The sequence below is a fragment of the Ochotona princeps genome, chromosome 17 (genome assembly GCF_030435755.1).
Source record: "Ochotona princeps isolate mOchPri1 chromosome 17, mOchPri1.hap1, whole genome shotgun sequence".
Lineage (NCBI taxonomy): Eukaryota > Metazoa > Chordata > Mammalia > Lagomorpha > Ochotonidae > Ochotona > Ochotona princeps.
The window spans coordinates 17,535,622-17,561,343 of record NC_080848.1 but is presented as its reverse complement, the minus strand read 5'-3'; the positions used below and the strand labels follow the sequence as shown (position 1 = coordinate 17,561,343).

The window sequence follows — 25,722 nt, the reverse complement described above, 5'->3', positions numbered from 1 at the left end:
TGGAAACGTATGCTCTGAGGCTGGGGGAGGGGGCCAAGCAGCGGCCCCTCAGCTTCGCCTCTCCCGCTCTCCTCTCCCGGCTCGGGTTCACAGGCGCTGGGGGCGCCTGCAAGGCTTCCCTACGGCGCCGCTTCTTTCTTCCGCAGGAAAGGACTTTCAGATGTTGGAGTGGTGGCGGCGGCTCAGGACAGCGACCCCTCCCCCTAACGGCCGCCTCCCCTTATCCCCCTCTCCCGCCCGGGCTCCCCCACCTCTGGGAAGGCGCTGGGGGTGTGGCCAGGGGCCGGTATAAAGTCCGTGGGGGGAGCCGGTCCCGGGCAGCCACTCAGCCACTCAGCCCCCAACCCGCGCCAAACGCCGCCTGCCTAGGCCACCGAGCTGAGGATGCGGCGCAGCGCCCGTGCGGCCACGCTCGCTCCACTCCGGCGCGCTTGCTAACTTCCCCGGCTCCGTCCCGGTCGTTCAGCCCGGCCGCCCCTTCTCCCCGCGCCCTCTGGGTCGGGTCCTCCAGGTGCGCCCAGCGCTGCCGCTGTTTGTGCCCCCAGCTACTCGCACGCGCGTCCGCGCTCCCTGCTCGCGTCCCGCGCCTGGTCCTCGCCCGATCATGCTGTCCCTCAGCCTCGTGGTCGCTCTGCTGCTGGCCGCCGGGCCCCGGCCGAGCCTGGGCGACGAAGCCATCCACTGCCCGCCCTGCACTGAGGAGAAGCTGGCGCGCTGCCGCCCCCCCGTGGGCTGCGAGGAGCTAGTGCGGGAGCCCGGCTGCGGCTGTTGTGCCACTTGCGCCCTGGGCTTGGGGATGCCCTGCGGGGTGTACACCCCGCGCTGCGGCTCCGGCCTGCGCTGCTACCCGCCCCGGGGAACGGAGAAACCCCTGCACACGCTGATGCACGGGCAAGGCGTGTGCATGGAGCTGGCGGAGATCGAAGCCATCCAGGCAAGCCTGCAGCCCACCGGTAAGGGTCCTTGCCTGCACCCAACCTCCCTCGTACACTCTCCTCATCCCCTTCCCGCGCCCAGAAGCTTCTTCCCTCCTTCCGGTTGACCTGGAAGGCTCTGGAAAAATCTCCATGAGTCGAGGAGAAGGCAGGGACGTGGCAGGGCCCAACTGGCATGCATGGGACAGACTTAGCCGAGCAAACTGCAACCCAGCTCCCAGCAGCTTGTTGCCTCTGGCAAGGGGATGGCGTCTCAGCTCTCCCACGGGTGCTGTTTGGGGAGAAGCCTGGCTGCCGGTGCAACAGGGGCAGACAAAGTAACCCAGTCCAGGCCAGTCAGCTGTCTAAGGCCAAAAACTGGAGCATGGTGATGGAGTGGGGGGAGGGCGGGGGTGGGGTAACAGAACCATGGCCTGCCCCTCATTCTGGATATAGAATGGGTTGAGGAGCTGGGGCCTGGACGTCATCACGTGGTGGAATGGAAAAATACAAAGGAGGGGGCCCTTGGTGGTGGTGGTGGTTGGGGGCAGCCTGCTGTTCCCCAAAGTTATGAGCCAGCTCACCTTGCTGTTGGAGGGCTATGCACACATGAGGGTCTCTACCTAGCCTGGGCCCCTCTGCCTGCCCTGGTCTACAAGCTCCCTTTTCCTGGCAGGTGCCATGTGAGAAGTCTTGGCTGCCAGCCCAGAGCTGTGGAAACCTCGCGGGTGTAGGGTAGGGGCAGAGGGGGGAGGGAGGCAGGCAGGGAGGGCGGGACGGACTTAGCAGATCCTCTTGGCCCCAACCTCAGCCTTCCACTCTTTCTCCATTTCTCCCTGAGCCATTCCCAGTTTCTCCCTGGAATCTTTCTCCGTCTCTTTCCCTCTTTCTCATGTTCTTTTGTTCTTGCCTGCTTCATCTCTGAACTGCTAATTTCACAAGTTCTCTGTTCCTTGGTGTCTGCCCACTCTCGGTTTCTCTCGTTCTCGCTCCGGCTTATTCCAGGTTTCCGTTTCTGTTGCCCTGCCTCTCTCACTCTCATCTCACTTTGCATTTTTCTGCAGCCCTTTCTCTCTGTGACTGTTCTCGTTGGCTGCTTTCTGTGACTCCCGGGATCACTCTGCCTCTGTCTGTGTGTCTCGCTCCCTCTCTGACTCCTGTTTTGCTCTCCCTGTATCTCTGGGTCTGGGTCTCTTTCTCCTGGTGCTTCAAGCTTCCATTGTTGCAATCCGCATGCTGGACTCTGGCCCCCTTGAGCTTCCTGCCCTAGGTCCCAGACCGCTCCACTTCCTCAATCCTCTGCAGTCTGTTAGCTGGCCAGAGAGCAGGATGCAGGGAAAACAGGAAGGAGGTGGGCCCAGGGGGTCTGGGCCTCTGGCCTCTCTGCCCTTCCTGCCCAGGGCAGGGAGAGATGGGTCAGCAGAAAGCACTCCACGAGGAACGCCAGCCTGGCACCCTTGGGAGGAGGGGTCCTGGGGAGGAAGTTGCAGATCCTAGGGCGGGTGAGCCAGTGTCAGCCAGTGAGGCTGGGAGTGAAGGTTGAGCCCTTGGAATCCCCCTGTGTACAACAGGGCCACTTGCCTTCTGAATCTCCACCCTCCTCCTACCAGTGCACTAGATTAAGGTGGCTGGCTACCTTTTCCTGTTAACCTGAACAGAAGAGCCCTCAGAGGGCTTTCCCCTTCACTTGGGTAAGAAGACCCTATCCTTGGGTAGAGAGGCTGAGCTGAGATTGTAGCCAATCAGGAAGGCATGGCACAGATAGTTGGTGGCTGCCATCCGAGGCCTCCAGAGGAGTCTGGAAGTGGGATGGCTTCGGGTCCCTGCTGAGTTTTAGAGCCCAGATCTATGAATCCCCTCCTCTCTCCCTTCTGGCTTTCTCCTCCACCTGGGCTGAAGATACAGGTGTCTGGAGAGGGCGAAGGGGGAGCCAGGGGGATCTGGGAAACTAGAAACCTGCTTGGCAGGCAAATCCCACGCCCTGTCACCTCCTGGTCATCAGAGAAGCCCCTCCCCTACCATGGCACGGCCTGGGCCAGGGTGTACTGAGGGAAGGACACCCCCTAGAGTTGTGCAGCAGTTCTGCAGGGCCTTAAGTGAGAGGTGATCAGGGCTCAGTCCTGATCTTGCTACGCTGTTTTGCCTTTCTCTGCCAATAGGTCCTTGTCCCTCCTTGGATCTCGTCCAGCCCGGGAATGTTTGGTGGAGGGTATTGGGCTGGTTTTTAGAGGCCTGAGCTGCAGCAAGCAGGTGTCTGGGGGAGGGCAGCCCCTTGGCCTGGCTGCTTCCCAGCCAGTCATGGTCCCGCTGCCTCTGCCTTGCACCAGGGGCAGCCTCCCCCGCAACTTCCATCTCAGGCCAACCCTACCTCCCGTTTCAGCTTTCGCAGCCAGCCAGCCAGTGTTTAGATTAACACTCCTGAGACCCCCCCAGAGGGGGGTGGGCTGTGTGTGTCACAAACCCACAATTCTGCCTCACCCCGCTGAGGGTCTCACGGAATCTGGGGCAATGTTCAGTGCGCAGATTAGTCTTGGATGGGTAGTTCCTCCACTGGGCCCTGCTTCCCTCCAGACCAGGGTTAGGGAAAAAGCAAGCTGGGTTAATTTTTAGTCAATGCAGCAAATATTGTCTTCACTACTTCAGTAACTGGGAATCTAGTCATGTCATGGGAATTAGCCTTCCCAGAAATTCTGTGCCTTGAGGGAAGGGAGAAAGAGGAGCCAGGCTGCTTCACATTTTTGTTTCCTTCTTTAGTGTTGGCAAGGCTAAAATTATTGGCTCCTTGGCTATCAGAAGTCTTTCCATTTAAAGGCATAGGCACTGCAGAGTTAAGTCTGTCCTTCCCGTCCCTTGATTTGTAATGGGATAAAGAGCAAAACTCAGCGACCTGGTATTGATGAGGATGGTGATGAAGAAAGAGTTGGAACTTGGGAGCCAGTAGGCCAAGGGAGCCAAGTGGGGAGGACATTGAGGGGGGCTAACAGGGGCAGGGTGGACTTGGTGTCTTTGTGGCTGAACACATGGGCTGGCCCTTCAACCTCAGGCCAGCAACACAAAGGTGAGGGGCCGCCGCCTGAGCCACACCTTGGCTGCTCTTGGTTCGGCCTCCTAGAGGCGCGAGTTAGAGGAGGGGCAAGGAAAAGGAAAAGGTCTTTCTGGCTGGCCGGGCAGGTGGGTCAACTCCCAGATGGCAGCTGGAGCTTGGTGTCTGGGTATCTGGGTTGCCTGCTTCCCAGCCTCGCTGCTGGACTGCAGTTGAGGGGTGCCATGGGGGGTGACGTCACACAACAGGGAAGAGGAACTCCTCCAGTTCTCACCGCACACTTTGCAACTGATGGTGCTCAAACTGTGCAGCCTCTCCTTGCTCTGGGCTCCTTCCTTTCCTCTGCCAGAGACCACGGCTGTCACATGTGGGTGTCAGCACCCAGGGGGAGTTGGAGGAGCATTTGTCTGCTTTGGGAGCCCCATTTGCCCACAGGCTTTTCAGAGCTGAAACCTTTCAGGGGGTCAGGTCTGACTGCAGCCTCTCAGAGGGAATCCCCGGGCACGGGTTCCAGAGGATACCATGGGAGTGGAGTACGATAGGCGGTGTGAGCTGAACCAGGCAGCCAGAACTCTGACATGAGGCAGGAAGCAGCAAGTATCCAGTCAGTGTGGGAGATGGGAAGGTGAATGTTTTCAAGAGACGCAGAGTCACAAGCTGGGCTCCCCAAGCCCAGTGCCTAGGGGGCAGATCCCGGCTGGGTCGTCAGTGTGCCAGTTCAGCAAGCTTGGGCAGGGAAAAGTTACAGATTAAATAGAAAGTCAACAGAAGCAGGTGAAGTCAGGGTGTCCTGTCTGGGTCTGTGTCCGAGCAGGGGCAGGGGCAGGGGCAGGGTGCCCGAGTGCCCTGTGGATGTGTCCTGGGGAACACACTGCAAGCATAGTCACCTGACTGTATGTTTGTGATTCTTTTCTTTTATTTATTTATTTATTTATATTTATTTATTTATTTTTTTTTTGTTAAAGATTTATTCATTTTATTACAGCCAGATATACACAGAGGAGGAGAGACAGAGAGGAAGATCTTCCATCCGATGATTGACTCCCCAAGTGAGCCGCAACGGGCCGATGCACGCCAGTCCGATGCCGGGAACCTGGAACCTCTTCCAGGTCTCCCACGTGGGTGCAGGGTCCCAATGCATTCGGTCGTCCTCAACTGCTTTCCCAGGCCACAAGCAGGGAGCTGGATGGGAAGTGGAGCTGCCGGGATTAGAACCGGCGCCCATATGGGATTCCGGGGCTTTCAAGGCGAGGACTTTAGCCGCTAGACCACGCCGCCGGGCCCATGTTTGTGATTCTTAAGGGTCCGCCTCTCTGTGCGTGAACAGGGCTGGGAATTTACTCTGTGGCCCTGTGGCCCTGTGGCCCCAGGAGATTGGGTCTAAGGAGCCATTGTCCCTCTCTGGAGGAATCTATTGTGAACTTAGGCGGAACCCAGGTTTCGGTGGGCTTTGCTGCGAGGGCCCCCCCCCCCAAGAAGGAGGCAAGGCTGGCTGCACTTGCAGGCTCACCCCATGCTGTGCTATCCGCAGCTCTGGGTTTCAGTGTGTGTGTATGGTTGTCCTCTTTAATGGTAAACACCCATGGGTGTTAATAATCCCCCGAGGGTGAATCATTTGCCGTCTTCTGCTCTGAGACACTGCCCTCGGGAAAGCACGGCAGTTATGAGACGGTTCTCTGTGTGTCTAGGGAGATCCCGGAGGCTTCCCACCCCCGGTTGGACAGCTGGCCACCTCCTGAGCAGCCCTTTGCCTTAGAAAACTCTTCCTTATCCTTTGAACTCTTCAAACCTCTGAAATTTCTTAACCAGAGGGGGTTGTTTTCCCACCAAGAGGAACAGGAGTTGCTGTACAAAGCTGTGCTTTTTCTTTATGGCTGTGAAAAGAAAGCAAACTCAGGAACAGTAAAGACTGGCCCTCCTGGGAGGGGACAACCTGGAAGTGGTGGCCAGGGCGGTGACAGATCAGTCCTGGGGGATCTCCTCTGCCTCCGGCCGTTCCCAGGGCCTTTGGTCGTGGTTTCGTGCTGCTTCTGTTCTGCCAAGATTTGGCTCTCATTCTGTTGTGTCTTGTGTTTCCTCTTTCCGTCTACTGCTCAGCTCCAGCCGACTCCCCTGACACCCTGTGACCCCCATCCGCAAGCCTCATGACTTTGCGCAAGGTGGAGATCCAGGGGAGGGAGTCCTGGGCCCGTCTGGATCTTCTGGGGACAGGAAGGTTCCCTGAAGAAGGCCTGGCTCCCAGACTTTCTGATTCCTACAGGAGGTGTGCAGGATCCGTTTTCTCACTGTCTTCCTGCTGCAGTTCACCACCCCTTATTTTTTGGCCCCCTGCCCTTCTGGGAGCATTTGCTTTGGTGGACCCTCAGGAAATTGATGTGAGGCTGGAATTCTTTCTGCACTGTCCTTCTGGGGATGGCATGTGCAGATAAGGATGGGTTCTAGCTCTCTGCTCCCTTTGTCACCTCTCAGGCAGCCCTCCATCTGTGCCCAAACCTTCTTCCTCCTCTTGATGACTCAAGGTTACCAGTAATCCTGGCTGTGGGACCCTGACAAAGACTTTTTGAGGGCCTAGATTCCTCCTTGTGTGGATTTCCTTTATCCACACACTTCCCCTTGCCTACCCACACCCCTCTATGTAGGAGTAGAGAGAGAAGCAGCCCCCAAGCCTTGGCTAGGCAGAAAATTGCCATTTGACCCAGAGGCAGTTCTGGGACTGCTGCCACGCACGGAGAAACCTACTAACTCCTCAGGAAAAAAAAAAATCTTGACGCAAACCAGATGTAACCTCTTGTCTGGCTGCCAACATCTGGAATGCTGGCAGGGGCTGTGCACTGAGGCCCATAGTGAGCTGCCAAGTCCCAGCCTTTGCAGAGCGGGCTCTAATCCACAAAGAGGTCTTCCGCCATCCTTCCAGCTCAGCCCTGGATTCTGGCTGAGGCTGCCTGGGCCTCTGATTCTGGGACTTTGGGATGAGTTTCTCAGAAAGCACCTCCAGGGGGGTCTCATGGAGGGGGCAAGAGGCCCCGCTCCATCCTGCTATCTCCAGGTGTCCACAGGCATGAGAGAGACTTTGAGGTGGGGGTGGAAGCACCACAGAGGTGCTTTAAGTCTCTAAGTCTGTTCTTTAAGTCCTGGGGCCTCATAGGGAGCCACACACACACACACACACACACACACACTCACTCCTGTTCCTGCTCTCCCACCCAGCCAGTGGGGAGAACCTGTGGGCCAGATTTCTCATCTCTCATGGAAACTCTGATTCTGGCAATTGGAAAGAGTGTCTGCAGAACAGCCGCCTAGGGGTCCCCTGGCTAACTCAGTCAACAAAGAGCAGGAAGGGAGAGCAGACAGAGAGGGGGCCGGTGAGGGAACAGACTGGAGGGGGACACGACTGGGGAGGGAGCCCGCCTGCCTGCCTGCCTGCCTGCCTGCCACAGAGCTCCCTGCAGGGCCAGAGGGAATCTGCTGCCATCCGGCCAGCTGCAACCAGTGACTCATTGTAGGACTAGGCTGGGTAGGGTGAGGGACAAGTCAAGGACTTTAAGAGAAATATCTTTCTGAGGGGACCCAGGACAGTAGGGAGGAGGTGGGGGTGCTGCTTTGGTTTCTTGCTGTCCTCCAGCCCCCAGTGCCAGGCTGCAGAGTCCCCGAGAAGGAGAAGGCAGGCAGAGGGGGGCTGGCAGGATGCCTTGTCCTCTGGTGCTGACTCTCCCCATCTTTGGCCTCCTACTGCAGAGAAGGACGAGGGTGATCACCCCAATAACAGCTTCAGTCCGTGCAGCGCCCATGACCGCAGATGCCTGCAGAAGCACTTCGCCAAAATCCGAGACCGGAGCAGCAGTGGGGGCAAGATGAAGGCCATGGGGCCGCCCCGAGAAGAAGCCCGGCCTGTGGTGAGGACCTCTGACCTACACACGTGCATATGCTTTCATACATGCACACATGTACATGGGCACGCATCTCCACCACACTGGATCAGGGCCAAGTTCACTTAGCAGACATTCTGTGGACACCGACAGTAGTGTGTATCTGGAGGATCCAGGCAGTCTCTCCTTGGAGTGATTTGCCTACTTGGTGTGGTAGCTACCCCAAGCCCCCTGTGGATTGCCCAACCCAGACCGTTGCATTAACTAAGTGGTTAGTGCCAATTACTGCATTCACCCTGTGCACCCTGCTGCAGGGCTGGCTCCTGTCCCTTTGGGGATGGGCTTCTCTGAGGGATCCCTGCTTGGGTTGTTGATTACATCACAGGCTCCCTGGTCTCCTCTGGGGATCCCTCACTTCACACCCCACCTTTGTAGAAGTCGGTTGTCTTGAGACCCGATGCTCAATGCCCTGCTCTCTCTATCTGAGCCCTTAGAACTCACACCCTTGCTGCACCTCTGTGGGCCCTGCCTAGCCTCCAGGACTTCTTTTTGATTCTTCTTTTGGCCTCAGCTCCCAGTGAGCCAAGTCCTGCTTGTCCCTGCTGCCTTTCACCACTGAGTGGTTTTGTTTTTTCTTTCCCCTAGCCACAGGGTTCCTGCCAGAGTGAGCTGCACCGGGCCCTTGAGCGACTGGCCGCCTCGCAGAGCCGCACCCATGAGGACCTCTTCATCATCCCCATCCCCAACTGTGACCGCAACGGCAACTTCCACCCCAAGCAGGTGCAGATGGAAGAAGTTTCTGCAACTCAGGCCTAGCCCCTTTGGCTTTTCCCTAAATGCTACCCTGCCCTATATCAAAGCCTCACTCATGTGGGAGATAAGACGTGTAAGGCCCGGAGAAGAGTAAATGGGTTCAGGCTGGCCCAGAGTCAGAGAGAGAGAGAGAGAGAGAGAGAGAAAGAGAGGCACCTTGCCTCCCCACACAGGGATGCCTCTGTTGGAAGGAAGGACCAGGAGAGAAGGCACTGAGGCGTTCCGCTCTGTATTGCTTTCTGCCCTTGGAATCTGGGGTCCCTTCCCATTCCTGGGTGGGATTGGCCCACCAGAAGGGAGGTATATCTGGTTGGGTGCCAGGATCCTTGGCCTGGGTCTGCTGCTCCAGGTCTGCGTGGCACAGACGCAAGCCTTCCCCGACTCCACAGGCTGTGGACACATCCATCTGGGCAGCAGAGGTCTGGCTGCAAGGACAAAGGCTGCTTTGGCTCTGTACGCTCCAGCATGGCCTGAGGAGGGTGTGAGGCCTTGTATAATGACAGGAGGCCCAGCCCAGCATGATAGCCTAGTGGCTAAAGTCTTCACCTTGCATGCACCGGGATCCCATATGGGTGCTGATTTGTGTCCCAACGACCCTGCTTCTCATACAGCTCCATACTTGTGGCCTGGGAAAGCAGTCGAGGACGGCCCAAAACCTTGGGACCCTACACCCATATGGGAGACCTGGAAGAAGCTCCTGGCTTCAGATTGGCTTAGCTCCAGCCGTTGTGGTCACTTGGGGAGTGAATCAGTGGATGACAGATCTTTCTCTCTGTCTCTCCTCCTCTGTATATCTGCCTTTCCAATAAGAATAAATAAGTCTTAAAAAAAAAAAAAAAAGAAAGAAAAGAAAGGAGGCCCAGGGAGGACTCCTGCTAATTAGTGCCTGACTTTTATCCCAACACAGATTTCATCCTTTTTCCAAATCTCTAAGCCTTCCCCTTCCGATTTTTTTCAATATGAATAAGCATTTTCTTAGAGCAGTTCTAGGTTTGTATAAAAACTGCAGGAGGCCCACAGTTCCCAAGTACTGCCTTCTTCCTCCTGACCAGTTTCCCTTGCACTTAATATCTTACATTATGGGACTTATTGGTTGTAATTGAGGGGGTCAGAATTGATGACATTATTATTATTATATTTTTAAAAATTTTATTGGAAAGACTGAGTTACAGGGAGAGAGAGAAAAAAAGCAAGATAGCTTGTCCATCCGCTGGGTCATTCCTGAAATGGTTATAATGGCCAAGGCTGGGCCAGGCCAAAACCAGGAGTCAGAAGCTTCTTCTGGGTCTTCCACGTGGGTACAGGGGCCCAAGCACTTGGGCTATCCTCTCCTGCTTTTCCAGTGCGCTGGATGGGCAGTGGAGCAGCTGTGAATCAAACTGGTGCCCATATGGGATGCTGGTGCTGCAGGCAGTGGCATTATCTGCCACAACACAGCACCTGCCCCTGCTACAGTACCTAGAAGTCCATAACTTGCATTACGGCTCACTTCTTGTGTTGTATAATTGTATGCTTTCTTCTATTTCTACCTCCCCTACCCTGCCCCAATGAAAGTTGAGACACCTCACTTCAGCTCTAATTCTGACTTTGAAATCCACTTTCGCCCTCATCCCCTCTTACCGTCTAAGCCAAGCTTCAGCTTGACTCCAGTTGTTCTGACCTTGACTTCTCGCCATATCCCAATTCTGCTGCTGACCCGGGCTCAACCCTTACCTAATTCAAGTTTGACTTGTAATTTCTTTTTTTTTTTTTTTTTTTGAAAGATTTATTCATTTTATTATAGCCAGATATACACAGAGGAGGAGAGACAGAGAGGAAGATCTTCCGTCCGATGATTGACTCCCCAAGTGAGCCGCAACGGGCCGATGCGCGCCGATCCGAAGCAGGGAACCTGGAACCTCTTCCGGGTCTCCCACGCGGGTGCAGGGTCCCAATGCATTGGGCCGTCCTCAACTGCCTTCCCAGGCCACAAGCAGGGAGCTGGATGGGAAGTGGAGCTGCCGGGATTAAAACTGGCACCCATATGGGATCCCGGGGCTTTCAAGGCGAGGACTTTAGCCGCTAGGCCATGCCGCCGAGCCCGACTTGTAATTTCTAACTCAATTGCAGCTCTGACCCTGGTCTTATCCCTAATCCCAGTTTGGATCTTGCTCTTAACTCCAAGTCCATTTTTTTTTTTTTTTTTTTTTTTTTTAAATTCATTAATTACATTGTATTATGTGCCAAGTCCATTTTTAATCCAACTGGAGTATGACCTGAAACATCTCTGACCTGAAACAGTCTTTCAAAGCCAGGCCTTTGCAGGGTCCTACCTCCCCAAACTCTATCTACTTGGCTTCCTCAGACAAGTACCCTGGATGCCGGTGAGCTCAGGGGAGCCATGCTAAAAAAAGAGCCTCTTCCCTCAGACATGCTTGTGGAACAGCTGCTGTCTGGCTTAGGGGCTGAGCTGGGATGGACTCAGGCTGCCTGGGTCCTTTCTTTTCCCTACTAGGGGCTGACTCTTCATGCTCTTGTCTTGGCAGTGTCACCCAGCCCTGGATGGGCAGCGCGGCAAGTGCTGGTGTGTGGACCGCAAGACAGGGGTGAAACTTCCAGGAGGACTGGAGCCCAAGGGAGAGCTGGATTGCCACCAACTGGCTGACAGCTTCCGCGAATGAGCCCTGCCAGCCAGCAGGTCGGGGGGACTTGTCACCCCCTGCTCCCCCCCTGCTCTGGAGGCTACACAGCTGACCCAGAGTGGAGTCTAGATCTGAGTCCTGGCTCTGCCTGTGGTTCAGAAGTTTTCTTGGGGGTGTGTGTATGTATATGTGTGTGCGCACGTATGCGCATATGTGTCTTTATAAGGGCATAGAGGTGCCTAGGGGGTGAGCCGGAGCCTGCATTATCCTCTTGGAGGTCAGAGAATGGCAATGGGGAGCCCTGGTGTGTTTCCAAATTGATTTTAGCTCTGTTCTTCTGTCCACCCCGCCACCCACCCACCCATCCAACCATCCAAAAACATTTATTTACCACATACTATGTGTCAGCTCTTATTCTGACTTCCTCTGACTTGGGCACATGGGGTCACTCCTTAAGGTGGGCACAAACCTGTGAGAGAAGTTTCAATCCCAGAGTTGGAGGAGAAGAGACCATTATCCTTGACCGTTGTTGCTCCTGCAGTCCAGGCAGGGCGCTGGACACAGGGAAGGTGTGGGGTAAAGATGACCTGAAGATTGTGTGACTTGAACCCACTCCCAAGGCTAAGGCTTCCCTTCCTTTCTTCTCCCAGGTCACTTGGGGGAAGGACCTGCAAGGACAAGCCACTTTGGGGCCCAGCCATCCTTTGACTTGGTTGCCTAGCAGCTGAGACCCTTCTAGACGGGAGGGGAGGGATCAGAAGCAGGTCTACAGAACAGAGGGCTGGGCGGTGGGGGCAACTCTTGGGGCAGAGTGGGAAGAGAAGGTAAGCTGGGATGGAATGTGTCTCATGGAGAAGAGGATCCACCTGCTGGGCCAGGGGCTTGCCTGGGGTCCTGCTTCCTGCCCCACTGGGGGTTGCAGTCACAGCATGACCCCATCCTTCTGGTGCCTTGCTCCCGTTGGCTCCTCCATCCCCTCCTTCCTCAGCAACTCTGACGCCATTTCCCAACCCCATCTCCCTGGGCTCTTTCTGGCATGACTGGATAGAAGGAAATTCAAGAACCTACCAGTTGGCCATCATGTCTTTTTCTTCCTTACTTTTTTTTTTTTTTAACAAAACAAAACCAAAAAAATGTCCAGAATGTTGTGTTCGGTTGCTTGATTTACTGTTGGGGAGTTGGGGAGGTGCCAGGTTGGAGAGGGGGCATGTTTTGGGAGGTGGTGGTGCTGGGTGGTGCTGCGGGAGGGCGCCAGCCCACCCTCTGTTTCCCTGAAGCCTGTTCCTGTGGTGTGTCTCTGTCTCCCTGTCTTCTGGCTCAGACTCTTGGGGTGCAACAGTGGCTCCTGGAGGGAGGGTGTGACCCAAGACAGCCCCATCTGGGGCCAGCACACTTCCTAAAGTCAGCCTGTAAGTGGGGTGGGCCATTGGAAGTACCTGTGCAGTGAGGCTGCTGCCTTCTGTGGGCATCCCCTCCCCAGTTCTAGAAGTGCCCCCAGAGAACTGACTTCCCTGGCCCCCCAATTTCGATGGTACCTGTACTGCCCATGTCTTGAGGCTGGGGCCCAAGTCCCATCGCTCTATGTCAGTGCTCCAGCATCTTATAACCATCTTGTCTTCTAGAAGCACCACACCGCTGCCAGCAGCAGGAGATAGAAAACAAAGCTGCCCTAAGGATGTCCTTTCAGTCTCCTGACCACCCAGCCTAGTAGAGAGCCCACTTTCTGGGGCCTGGGCCAAGGCATGTCAGGGTGGGAGGTAGTGCAGGCTGAAGATTAAGTTTCAAGTCCCAAAGCCAAGTTCAGCTCTTTCTTTCCCTAATGCATCACTTTCCATCCCCATTCCCTGGCTTTGTGCCCTCGGCAGTGGGGTAGTAGATTTAACAAAGCAGAAGCAGTCTGGAGGTAGCTGTGTGTGCCTCCATGATGTCCAGTGCCCGTGTGTGACAATAACATGGGAGTGAGGGTCTGGGCTCTGCAGGTTGCACGTATCCTCACTAGATGGTTATCAATCGGATGTATACCTGCATGGGGGTCAATGTGAGCTGTGGGAGCCTGGGTGAACAAAGAAATGAGACTTATCTGCTGGGTCTTACTCGTTAGGCGTCCTTACTGTGAGTCCTATGGGAAACTCTGAGGTCCCAGGGAACACAGGAACACTCTTTAGGGAGGAGGGAGGATTCCATAGGCACACTGCGTCTGCCTTTACTGACCTGGAGCTGGATCCTCAGTTTTTGTTTTGTTTTTTTTAAAGATTTATTTTATTTTTATTACAAAGTCAGACATACTGAGAGGAGGAGAGACATAGAGGAAGTGGAGCTGCCGGGATTAGAACCAGCAGCCATATGGGATCAAGGCGAGGACCTTAGCCACCAGGACACGCTGCCGAGCCCTGGATCCTCAGTTTTAAAAAGGGAATTGAAGCTGCCCAATGTTTGGCTCCGGACTGAGCTGGGATGGTCAGGCTGCTGGGGTGGGTTGGGGGGGGAGGGGAGTTTCTTTTTTCCTGCCCACACGATCTCCAAATACCCTGGTGTATGGCTGCATGGTAGCAGTACCTCCAGCAGGGCCCACACTCCTGTCCCAGTGGGAGCTACCACACCTGGATGAACTTGGAATTGAAGTCAGCGTGCTCTGCTGGACCTCCTTGGTTTGCTGCCTGCACGCCCTTGCCCAGTGGAGCCAAGCTATATACAACCAAGCATGTGGTTTCCATTTCCCAGCTTTTTAATGTAAATCAAACCCTGATGTGGCTGAGGGTTGGGGGCTGGGAGCTGGGTTTTCCATTGGCAAGAGGGTCCGCTGGGGGAAGTAGAGACTTGCACTGACTCCTGCATTGGATTTTGGCAAGAGGGAGGGGTCTCTTGAGAGATGGTGAGGCTCCGGGTCTTCTTCCCCCCCCACCCTACCCCCAAACACTGCTAGGCGCTCAGGTTCTGGTCACCAACTCCTGCACAGACAGGAAAAGGCCTATTGTTCCCTGCTCTGTCCCTCAGAGCTCATCTGCAGCTCTCACAAAGATGAGGAGGCATGTTGCAGGATCCCCTCCTGTGAGGTGTGCCTGTATGGCTGTATGGCAAAAGACCCCAAAACATGCTCAGCCAGAAGGAAATCCCCCTACATTCCAGGCCCCAAGGCAAGGTAACCTCTGACCTGGAGAGAGTGGAGCTGCTGGGAGTGGAGGGAGCTGCTAGCTGCTGGCACGTTGGGTGGTCGCAGGGGAGGGGAGGGAGCATATTTGGTGGTGATGGGGGGAGTGGATATTAAGTAAATGGGAGACGGATGGAGCCAGCCTTGTGAGTTCACCACTGAACCGGGCAGAAACAGCTCCTGCCATTCAGGGGCTAATGGGAGCTTCACTGTCAGAGGGACCTGTTGTCTCTGTGCCTGAGGCCCCAGGGTTGAGGAAAGTTGGGGTCAGGGAGTAGATGAGGAGCGGGTGCTGTGCTTTAGATAATTAGAAACATGTTCTCCTGAGCAAGCAGGCTCCAACAGGACCTCCCCTTCCTTCCCCTCCCGCAGCCCCCTTCCCCTCCACCTGGCATCCTGTCCAGTCCTCCCCACAACCTCCCCTGCCCCCACTCCGGGCCCAACTGAGGGAGGGGCTGGGATAGCCTGCCAGCAGAAGCTCTGCGAGATGGCTTCCCAGGCTCTTAACACAGACTCTAAAGTGCAAACAGCATATTTTCGCCATGCAGTGGTATTTAATTACACGTAAAAACAGAGCCATGAAACTGAAATTAAACCCTTGTTGGAATCACTTAATTCAGAGCATGACAAATTGCTTTCAGTGGAGGCGGCGTGCAGTCCCCAGAGCAAAGATGCAGCTTGGTGGCCTCCATGCCTGGCTGGGTCCCTTCCTTCTTGGCCCCCTTGCTGTTCTAAATTCTGAAACCCAGGTCAGAGCCCTCTTCCTGGAGACCACCCAAGCCAATGGGAAGTGTCTGGGTTTTCTCAGGATGGTAGGATAGGGGGACTGGGGAATCGTCCAATCACCGGTCCAATCCCGTTGTAGACAACTCTGCCCGTTTTATGGAGGGGGGACGTCAAGGCCCAAACGCCGAGGTAATCCAGAGCTGGGATTAGAACCCTATGACCAGAGAGGCTGTTTTATTCAGGTTTGTGTGCTTGACTCTGGGCCTGGAGATGGGCAGCGGAAGGTTGGGGAGCCACAGTCTAGGAGATTCTGGAAGGGGAGGGCAGAACTGGGTCCCCCCTGCTGGGAGCCAGCAGGGAAGCCAATGATGCTGGGCCTGGGCCATTCCCTCCCTGGAGGACAGCCTGCTGCCCAGAATCTGGAGTTAGATAACCTGGTTCTTTAGAAGTCTTGCTTTTCCCATCTGTCAAACAGTGGTGTCATTCCTCCCCAGAGGTGATGTCAAGACCAGTGGCTTAGTGCACCAGCAGGGCTTAGGAAAACTTCCACAAGCTTTGTTCAGTTTCCTTCTCCAAGTCCTGCTTCACTGCTTGGGAAGAAGATAAAACTCAGGATAAGACTCAACTGAGATCCGATGGTTTCTAGAGCCTTCGGGGTCTCTCTTTGCAGTCCTTCTTCCTCCTTCTAGCTCTCTTTCCTCTGTGATTTGAAGGTCTAATATGGGGAGAGGTCTGGGTAGAGAGGGAGGCCCTTGTCTCTAAGGCCTGACCCTGCCTCGCTTCCCTGTGGTCCAGTGTGTGTGAGGCCCATCTGGGAGGTAAAAGGAAACAAATGGGAGTGGGAGAATTGCTCTGGGCAGGGGCTACCCTGGGGACGGCATGAGGAGGTCAAAGGGCTTACTGTGCCCGCCTCTTCCCCCCACCCCCGCATTCTCTGGGATCTGATTAGAACCAGATGGGGACTACGGAGGCCAGAGGCCTGTCTGAGCATTCTACTGGTTTAGTGAACTCTCCCAGGAGGGGTGAGAGGAAGGACTGGGGAGGGCGGGGGAAGGTGTCTTTCCTTGCAGGGGCCTGGAAGGGAAAGCCCTCCTTCCCTTCTCCCCTACTCCCCAGGTTTGAGGCTGGAAACTTGTGCAGTCCTCCAGCTCATGGAGGGTAGGGACAGGAGGCGGCCAGCTGAGCACAAGTTCCCACTGAGCTTAGGTGGGCAGTCCCCAGGGATAGCAGGGAGTGGCTCTCTGTCCTGCTCCCCATCTCAGTACCAGGTTGCACTGCTCTCCTAGAGGGGGGGCCACAAGGTCATTCCCCATATCCTTGGCTCCTTGACCTTGTGGGACGGACCCTGGGGGGCTGGAGCTGGGGCTGGGGTGGGGCCCGGGCCCTGGGTTCCTGTCAAGTCAGGTCTGGCAGCCAGCCAGCTGCAGATGGCTCCCCTGCCAGCCTGGAGGCCCGCACAAATGCTTCGCAGCTGCCATCTCCACCAGCTTGCCCAGAAGCCTTGGGACAGAGGCAGCAGTCACACAGGGGCACGTGTGGTGGGCCAGGCCCAGACAGCTGCGAGAGAATGAGAATAACAATTGAGCTTGGAGTCCAGCAAAAGCTTTCCCAGCTTGCTGGGGCTGGAGTGGGGCTGGGTGCTGCCAGGCGGGAGCCTTGGGGCTCTCTCCCTCCCTTCCTGCTGCTGCTCTCTGAGCTGAGCCAGAAGCAGCAGGACTGGAGCAGCCAACTCCTGTGCTCACGCAGGGGAAAATCAGACCAGACAGCTCAGGAGATAAATGACCTTCCCAGCTTCCGGGAAGGTGAGTGAGACAGTAAAGGTTCCACCGCTGCCCGCCCACACCACCCGAGAAAGAAAAAGCAAAAGCAAAAACGGGTGCAGCTGTGTTTGGCTGAGCTGTTTGCCCATTTCACTTCTCAGCTATAGTTCAGGGCTTCTTATTCAAAGTGACATGTGACTACTTGGTGACCCTGGCCTGCTCGGCTGGTGTACAAGGGTCAGCTCAGGACACAAGAAGCAGACTGGGCTGCTGGGATCTGTGACTGCCCCCCCTGGTGACAGGCAAGGCCTGCAGGGCCCTCTCCAGGCCACCCCCACCCTTTATTCAGGACAAAAGGAGAGCCTGTGACTAAAAACAAAAATAGGAGCTGGCAGTGTGGCATAGCTGGTAGAGCAGCCGGGACACTGATGTTCTTTACGGGCACAGTTCCAGTCCTGGCTGTTCTGCTTCCCATCCAAATCCCTGCTGATGCACTTGGGAAAGCAAAGGAGGGTGACTCAAGGGCTTGGACCCCTGGACTCATGTGGAAGGCCCAGAAGAAACTCCTGGTTCCTGGCTTCACACTGGCCTAGCTCTGGTCCTTGCAAAGCCAGGAGCCAGGGTGGGAGTTAGGAAAGGGGAAGGCGAGGGTGGGATGACGGGGGGCGGGGGGTGTGGAGCGGGGTGGAGAGGAGGCTGTGTCTCTACCAGTTCTCCCGGAAGCTGGTGTATGTGTGTGGGGGGTGATGTAGGGTAGGGGTGGACAAGGAATGTGGTCATGGCTCTAGACTGGGAGTAAGCATTTGCTCCCCAACACCTTGCAGTGCAGGGAGCTCTGGTACCCCAATAGGAAAGTGAGGCTAAGTCAGTGCTGTTTTTTGGGAGGAAGCGGGGCAGTGGTGGTGGGGGGAGGGCATGCATTTTCCTGTATGGAAGAGTTGTGATCCTGTGTGGGACAACCAGTGTGTGAGCGCCACGCTGGGGGCCACAGCCCTGGTCCTAGGCAGCCGGGCTGGCTGTGAACTCCAGGGTTCAGGGGCAGAGGAAAGAACTTTTTCCATACCGGTGCTTAACTTGTGCCAGGGGCCTCCTGGCCTGCGTCCAACTTTGCCCTTAAGGGTCTCACGCAACTGTTCTTCAGCAGACAGCCACGGGGCTCTTGAACTGGCTGCTCTCTTTGGATGCCCACACCTGCCCCACTCTGAAAGTTCATCTTCCAACTTGGTCTTTCTGTATCCTCCCTCCATCCCCCACCATGACTACCCAATTGGCTTAGAGGCCTTGACCCTCTGCGGGATACAAGTGGGTCCTGTCCTATAGCCAAGGCTTTCCAGTTATTGAAAGTAGAGCGATGGCAGTGCTAGGGGCCTCACCCTGTCTGCCACCTGCACCTAAGCAGCTCATCTGAGGGTTCAGGCTCTGGCTTCCCCTTCAAGGATGGCAAGTGTGTGGGGTTTCCCAGTCAGTGTTCTCTTCTCCCTGACCACGTTGGATTCCAGCGTGGCAATGTGGGAGAGCACTTGGTTGCCCCGGCCCTTATAAGGGTATCTTAGGGAGCCTGCCTGGCTGGTGCTGGGAGGGTCAGGAGTCAGGAGTACAGGTGGTTTTCTTTACTTCCAGCTGAGTCTTTCTGGCTACTCTCTTCCTTTCTTTCTTTTTTTTTAAGATTTATTTATTTATTTATTTATTATTTTATGTATGTATGTGCTTAATTTAAAAGTCAGAATTAAAGGTTTGGGCCTGGCGGTGTGGCCTAGCGGCTAAAGTCCTCGCCTTGAAAGCCCCGGGATTCCATATGGGCGCCGGTTCTAATCCTGGCAGCTCCACTTCCCATTAAGCTCCCTGCTTGTGGCCTGGGAAGACAGTCGAGGACGGCCCGAAGCCTTGGGACCCTGCACCCGCGTGGGAGACCTGGAAGAGGTTCTTGGCTCCTGGCTTCAAATCAGCGCAGCACCGGCCGTTGCGGTCACTTGGGGAGTGAATCATTGGATGGAAGATCTTCCTCTCTGTCTCTCCTCCTCTCTGTATATCTGCCATTGTAATAAAAATAAATAAATCTTTAAAAAGAAAAGAATTAAAGGTTTACTTCTTTATTCTGAAAGGGCATGCATTATTACATAGAGAAGAGAGAGACATCTTCCATTCACTGATTCACTCCTTAAAAGATCACCATGACCAAAGGTGGGCCAGGCCAAAGGCAGGAGCCAGGAGTTTCTTCTGGGTCTCCTTTGTGTGTGCAGGGACCCAAACACTTGGGCTATCCTCTACTGTTTTCCCAGGCACATCAGCAGGGTGCTGGATGGGAAGAAGCAGCGGCCAGAACTCGAACTGGAACCCATATGGGATGCTGGCATCACAGTTAGTGGCTTTCCCTGTTGTGCCACAACACTGGCCTCTGGCCATCTGCTTTTCAGGGACAGTCCCATTATCCTTCCTGCAGGACAGCCCTGGGAGCTTTCTAGCTGCCCCCATGGCTCACTGCTTACTCTTATGACACCTCCCAGGCCTGTCCGCAGGAGCCCTGTCTATACCCCAGCCCTGGCCTCCATCCCTCAGCCTCCACCATCGCTCCCCTGGTGTGCTGTGAGGCACCCTTACCGCCACTCTCAGCTTTCCTCCTACACCACCAGCTAAGCAGGTCCTGCCAGCCTATATCCTCACTGACTTCCCGGCAGTTCTGAGAGTTGAGACCGAGATCCTAAGCATGGACTGAGGTCTTGCTCAGCCCAGGAGCCTCTCTGCCTGCCCCACCAGCTGTTTGCTGTCTGGAACTGCCAGCTGCAGTGGCTGCACGGTACTCCCACCTGCCACGGGGCCTTGGCACCTGCTGTTCTCTCTGCCTTCAGTGTTCCTCCTAATGACTTTCTTCCAACCCCACACCCTTGACAACCGATTTTCCTCCAGTTGTCATCTTGGCCATCATCACCTCCCTGGGAGAAGCCCTCCCCGGTGTCCCTAATCAGGTTATCTCTTGCAAGTATCCATTTCAGAGCACTCCATGGATTTTCCCATCCCAAGTATGCTCAGTCAAGCCTCCCCGTGCTGGCCATTGGCATCTTTGTCCTCACTTTTTTAAAAGGTGGAAAAGCCAGATTTACAGAAAGTGGAGACAGACAGAAAGACCATCTGCTGGTTCGTTCTCCAGGTGGCTGCTACAACAGTCAGAGTTGAGCCGATCTGAAGCCAGGAGCCAGGAGCTTCTTCCAGGTCTCCTACCTGGGTGCAAGGACCCAAGGTTGGGCCATTCTCTACTGCTTTCTCAAGCCAAGAGCAGGAGCTGGAAGGGAAGTGGAGTAACTGGGACACGAACTGGTGCCCATATAGGATCCCAGCACATGCAAGGCAAGGATTTAGCCACAAAGCTAATGTGTCGGTGGCCCTGTCTTTTGCCAGCTCATGGTCAGGAGCCACTTCTGTTTTGTTCTTCACTAGAGCTAGTGGATCAAAAACCAACCCTTCACACAATAAGTGAATGAAAAGTTGTACATGAACTTGGGCTACACAACACTTGTTCAGCTTAAGTACTAGCCTGACTTCCAAGGCCTACCACAGTGCCAGGCTCACAAGGGCTCCTCCAGGTGCGCAGCAGCTAACTGCACTTCTGCCTCTGGAGCACTCTGCCAAGGCTCTGCCTCTGGGTACCTCGTGCCCCATTTTTGCTCCTTGGAAGAGGGAGTTTCCGTCGATTTGCCTCCACTCCGTCTCCTCTCCAGCCCTGTACGATCTTTGGGATCCCCTCTGCTTGGATCCTCACCTCCCAGTCTGCTTCTCCTTCCTTTTTCCTGGCTTTTATTTCTGCTTTCTTCCTCTGTTTTTCTGCTTTTCCTTCTCTCCATCCCATCTATCCACAAGTTCCTGGAGGATTCCCTTGGGTGCCTGTCTTTCCCAAGAAGGTTTTTTGTTCCAGTAGGGGACATGGAGGAAGGAGGTTTAGGGAGTCATGGGCACTGCAGGGGAAGGGACATTAGCTCAGAGTGTTTGTTTTGGGTTCTTAGTCTTGCTAGGAGATTCTGAGTGGGGATGGACCCGGGGGATGTGCCAGCCTCCTGGCAGAAAAGCAGAGGAGTGGGACAGACATTGTGGCATAAAATCTAAGCTGCCACTTGGGGTGCACTCCTCCCACAGACTCCCACCCATGTCTGGCTCCTGGCAAGTCTGCTTCTGACTCCAGCTTCTTGCTAATATGCACCCCAGGAGGCAATAGCTCCATCCAGGTCTTACACATGGATGGAGGCGGGGCTAGTGAGTTAGGCCATCTTCTGCTGCTTTCCCAATGACATTAGTGGGGAGCTGGGTGGGAAGCGGGTAAGCCAGGCCTTGAATTGGCACTCTGATGGAGGATTCTGGTAGGTGGCAGCTCAACTGGCTGTACCGAAACGCTGGGACCAAATTCACTGATGTCCTAATCATGGTTCTCTCGCCATCAAATGAAGACTTACACAGCACTGCTGTCAAGCTGGGATGAGAACACATGCCAAAGCTTCTAAGATGTGACAGCACCTCTGAGTGTGCAGGTCGCTGCTCTGTGTGTGTGTGTAGGTGGCAGTGGGGTGAACTCAGGATACGTGTCACATTCGTGCTCACCGGGTGTCAGATCTGAATGCTGTGGCAGACAGAACATCACTTACTGGGACATGTGTGGGCCCAGCCCCCGCCTCCTCTCTCCACCACTGACTGCCTAAGTTCTGTCCCAGGAAGTGAGTGCACAAGGCAGCTTCGCGCACAGTTGCTGAGCTGAACACATGAATGAGCAGGTGCCTGTTCTTCCTCCTCCTCCTCTCATTCTTGGGTTCCTTCCCTTCTTTTGTGTCACTTCTCTCCAAGCTGCTAGGGGTCAAGTTCCACCCACAGCCCCCTCTCCACTCCCTTGGCTGGACTCAGCTGGGGGGTGTGGCGTGGCTAAGTTGCCTTCCAGGAAATGCCTCTGGGAATGCAGAGTCCGAGAGGTGGGGGGTATTGAGGGGGGTCCAAATTCCTGTGTTGAAGACTTCCCGCCCACTCTCCCCCCTCTCCTCCGCCCTGTTGGAAAACAGAGCCTTATGGGGGGAATTAAGACTAAGTGAGATCATAGGGGTCGGGGCCTAACCTGGCTGGAAGGTTCTCTCTCTCTTTGGCCAGGTCAGCAGGCAGTGAGGACAGAGATGTCTGCAAGTCAGGAGAAGAGAACTCACCAGAATCCAACCTGACGTCAGATTGCCAGTGGTGAGAGATCTGTGCTAACATTGCTTAATCCACTCGCTTTAGGGTGCTGAGAAGACTGGAAAAACAGGGCCCTAGGTCCCTGCCCAGCCCTCTTCCCAGGCTCTCACCCCTTCCCTGGCCTGAACTCCAAGTCCTCACCCTCCCTCCCTCCCTCCTCTTCCCTCTGACCCCAACCCTGGGTTCCTGTTCCAGGTTCTGCCCCCACATCCGGATTTCTACAGCACAGATCTGGTCATTTGCTCCGATGTCACCTGCGGGGTGATGCCCAAGCAGAGTGCCATGCGTGATTGTGCAATGTGCAGCTTGCACAGCTGTGCATGGTGGTCCTTCATTCCATCATTGATTCACTCAGCAATGATTTACTCCCTAGCAAACTTGGCACCTCATGCTCTTTTAGTAACATTCATTTATTTAATTATTTATGGGTTGAGGGGATAGAGTGTGTGCTTTCCTTTGCTGGTTCACTCTCCAAATTCCCTCAATGACCACTGAAGTTGACACTGGGAGTATCACTCTGGATGGTTGAAACCCAGTTACCTGAACCGTCAGCACTAGCTCCCGGGATCCACGTTAGCGGGAAGCTCGAGTCATGGGCCAGAGCCTGGTCTGAACCCAGCTATCCTGGTGTGGGATGTGTCTTACTCATGAGGCTGCGTGCCCCACTCCTCCCTCCCCACCAGCCTCATAATCAGCTTGTTTCTCTCCTTGGCTTCCTCTGTCACCTGCTGGCCTGGCTACCACGCACTTTCAGCCCTGCTGAATGTGGTACAGTCCTTCCTGTCTGTGTGTTTCTCACATAAATTCACCCATCTGCTAGTCTGCAGATCCCGGGACAGTCTGATGGATGTGGATTTGAACTGTAGTGAGTGAGGGCAAGTTAATCCTCCAAACCTCAGTTTTCCAAACTGTAAAATGGAATCAAACATGCACAATGTGCCTCTGTCCTTAACCTCCCCCTGGTAGAAACCAGATTCACCTGCTTTTGCCTGCCCAGCATCTCTTGATGCTGAAAGAGCCAACACCAAGGTCACTTCCTCGGTTACATCACTCTCACCTCTTCCACGTGGGCAAAGTTTGTCTTTCCCAATTTCTTTTCTTCCTCTTGGCCTGGCATGGCATAGCAAACCCCTTGTCACAACATTGTCAGATCGATCTGTTTTCTTGCTCCCACGAGCAAAGCATGAAGCCGGGAAACATCAGTTGCGTGAATCCAGCGCCTGTCTTGGGGCAGCAGAAACCACCCCCCTACCCTGGCTCTGGGCCCCCAGACTATTGCACATGCAAGAGGCCAAAGGTGAAGTGGCAGAGGTGTACAGCCTTGGCCCCCCATGGGGCATGAGTGAGGGAGTGTGTGTGTGTTGTCTGTGTGTGTAGTGGGTGGTGAGTCAGTTGGAGGGGTCTGCGGGGGTGTCTGCTTCTAGGGAGGTTGCCTTGTAATAGAGTTGGCGTTTAGAGGCTGGAGTGGGAATCCCAGGTTTGCCAAAGGGTGGCAAAGCAGTGTTGCTGCCTTCCTCCCTACCCTGAGCTTGGCTGCGAGTTCAGCCCCCTGAGAACAAAAGGCTAAAGGAATTAAGTGGGGAAAAGGGATGAGTTATGTGGGCATTGGGCGCAGGGGTAAAGTACCCACATGTCATAGTGGAGTGCCTGCTCCCAGGTCTTGACCCCTGGTGATGGGCATCCAAGGAGGTCATGGGGTGGCCCAAGGAGCAGGGCTCCTGCCAGCCCAGTGGGAGACCTAGATTAGATTTCTGACCCTCAGCATCTGGCTCAGGCCAGTCCCAGCCACTTTGTGCATTTGGGAAATGAACTAACAAACCATCTACCAAATCAATAGTAATAATAATGATAATAATAATAATAAAAGAGCAGGAGGAGGGAAGGAAGATTTTCCTGTGAGAGGAGAGGATGGGCTTGAGTGGATAGAAAAGGCATGATGGGTCCTGGCCCAATGACTCAATTGGCTTAATCCTTACCTTGCAAGCACTAGGATCCCATACGGGTTTCGTGTCCCAGTTGTTCCACTTTCCATCCAGCTCCATGTTTGTAGCCTGGGATAGCAGTGGAGGACGGCTCAAAGCCTTGGGACCCTGAACCCATGTGGGAGACCTGGAAGAAACTCCTGGTTCCTGGCTTCAGATTGGTTCAGCTCTGGCTGTTGGTGGCCATTTGGACAGTGAACCAGTGAATGGAAGATCTTTATCTCTGTTTCTCCTTCTTTGTAAATCTGATCTACCTTTCTAAGAAAAAATAGTGTGTATATATATATATATATATATATATATATATATATATATAGAGAGAGAGAGAGAGAGAGAGAGAGAGAGAGAGAGAATAAATAAGGAGAGCAAGCATGGGGGCTGTGGCAGGCAGATGCAGGTGTCTGTGTGTATGGAAAGGGTTGGGGAGGGTAGGAAGCATGGGAGAAGAGGCACTGGGGAGGAGCTGGGAGGGACCTAGCATCAAGACTTAGAACCTTCTGGAGGGAAAACTCCTCAGGTAACCGTGTATGGGTGCAAAGACCCTTCCTCTCCTGGCCTCAGTGACTGTCCTCCCCTCCCTCCCTTGCCCTCCAGCCCTTTGGCCTCTGTTGGGCTATCCGCTCTGAGTTTTCTGCCAGCCTTCTTGGGGACAGGAGGTAGTGGGGTGGGGGCAGCTGAGATGGCCATCTTGAGCCATTTGCTATGCTGGAAAGTTTTGGCATGGAGTGTTGGTGGGCAGTGGGAAAAGAGAAGGCAGGGCTACCCCAGACAGGTCAAGGCCTTCGGAAGTCCCCCTCACAAGCCGTCTTGGGCCCCTTCTTAAGCTCTGTGGGAAAGGGCACATCCCTGCCTCCTGCCTTGGTGACTAGGCTGGGACCTCTTATCGCCCTGGACTCTAGAGCAGGTTGGAAGGGGCATACCCTGGGACTGGAGGGGACAGGGCAGCCCACCAGCTGCTAGAAGCTGGGCACACACCCCCTTCCCCCACCCCATCAGGCCCAGGGTGGGATGAAGGGGCCATTGTCTGGCTCGCTGTATGCTGAGCTGGGATTCAGGACTTCTCGCAGACTCCCTTGGGTTGCTCATGTTTCTGGCCTCTCCTCGGCTCTCAGGCAGGCTGGGGAAAGCTAGGGACCCACCAGGGAAGCTCCTCATGCTCTACCACTAGCCTGGGCGCCCAGGTCCCCCCGACCCCCGCCCCACTTACATTTCTCTGGCCTAGTGGCAGCAAAGGGGTCATGGAAAATGAAAGCAGACTTGTGGGGGGCCGCAGAGGAGCAGGGGATGTGGCTCAGGAAGTGGCTAGGGTGCCAGAGGGCAGGAAGCACCCTGACCTTCTGGGGGATACCGCCACCCGAGAGCCAGTGATGGGGTAAAGACACTTTATTTCGTTCACGAGGGCCGTGGCGCAGGCCCCTGTGGCGGTCTGCAGGCTGCAACCTGGGACCTGAAGAATCTCATCGGCCACGCTGCGGCCCCTGGGGGAAGGGCAGCGCTGGGCCACAGGCTGCATGGGCTGCTCTGAGCCCATCCCGCCAACCCAGGGCCGGTCCTGATGAGTTGAAATCGCAGTCGGTCAGGCCTAGCCTTGATGCCAGCTGGGTTGAGCAGACCCTCGGTCTTCAAGAGAAGAGCTCAGGGGTATTTTTC

At 55.1% G+C, this 25,722-nt stretch overlaps 1 protein-coding gene across 1 annotated transcript; it reads left to right on the top strand.

Annotated features, from left to right (window-relative positions):
* Nucleotides 1-315: 315 nt before the first annotated feature.
* On the top strand, nt 316-12,367 carry IGFBP4 (insulin like growth factor binding protein 4). The gene is made up of 4 exons (XM_004591175.4): nt 316-953; nt 7,693-7,850; nt 8,469-8,603; nt 11,162-12,367. The coding sequence occupies exons 1-4, from the start codon at nt 605-607 to the stop codon at nt 11,294-11,296; spliced, it is 777 nt and encodes a 258-aa protein (XP_004591232.1). The 5' UTR covers nt 316-604; the 3' UTR covers nt 11,297-12,367.
* Nucleotides 12,368-25,722: the final 13,355 nt, after the last annotated feature.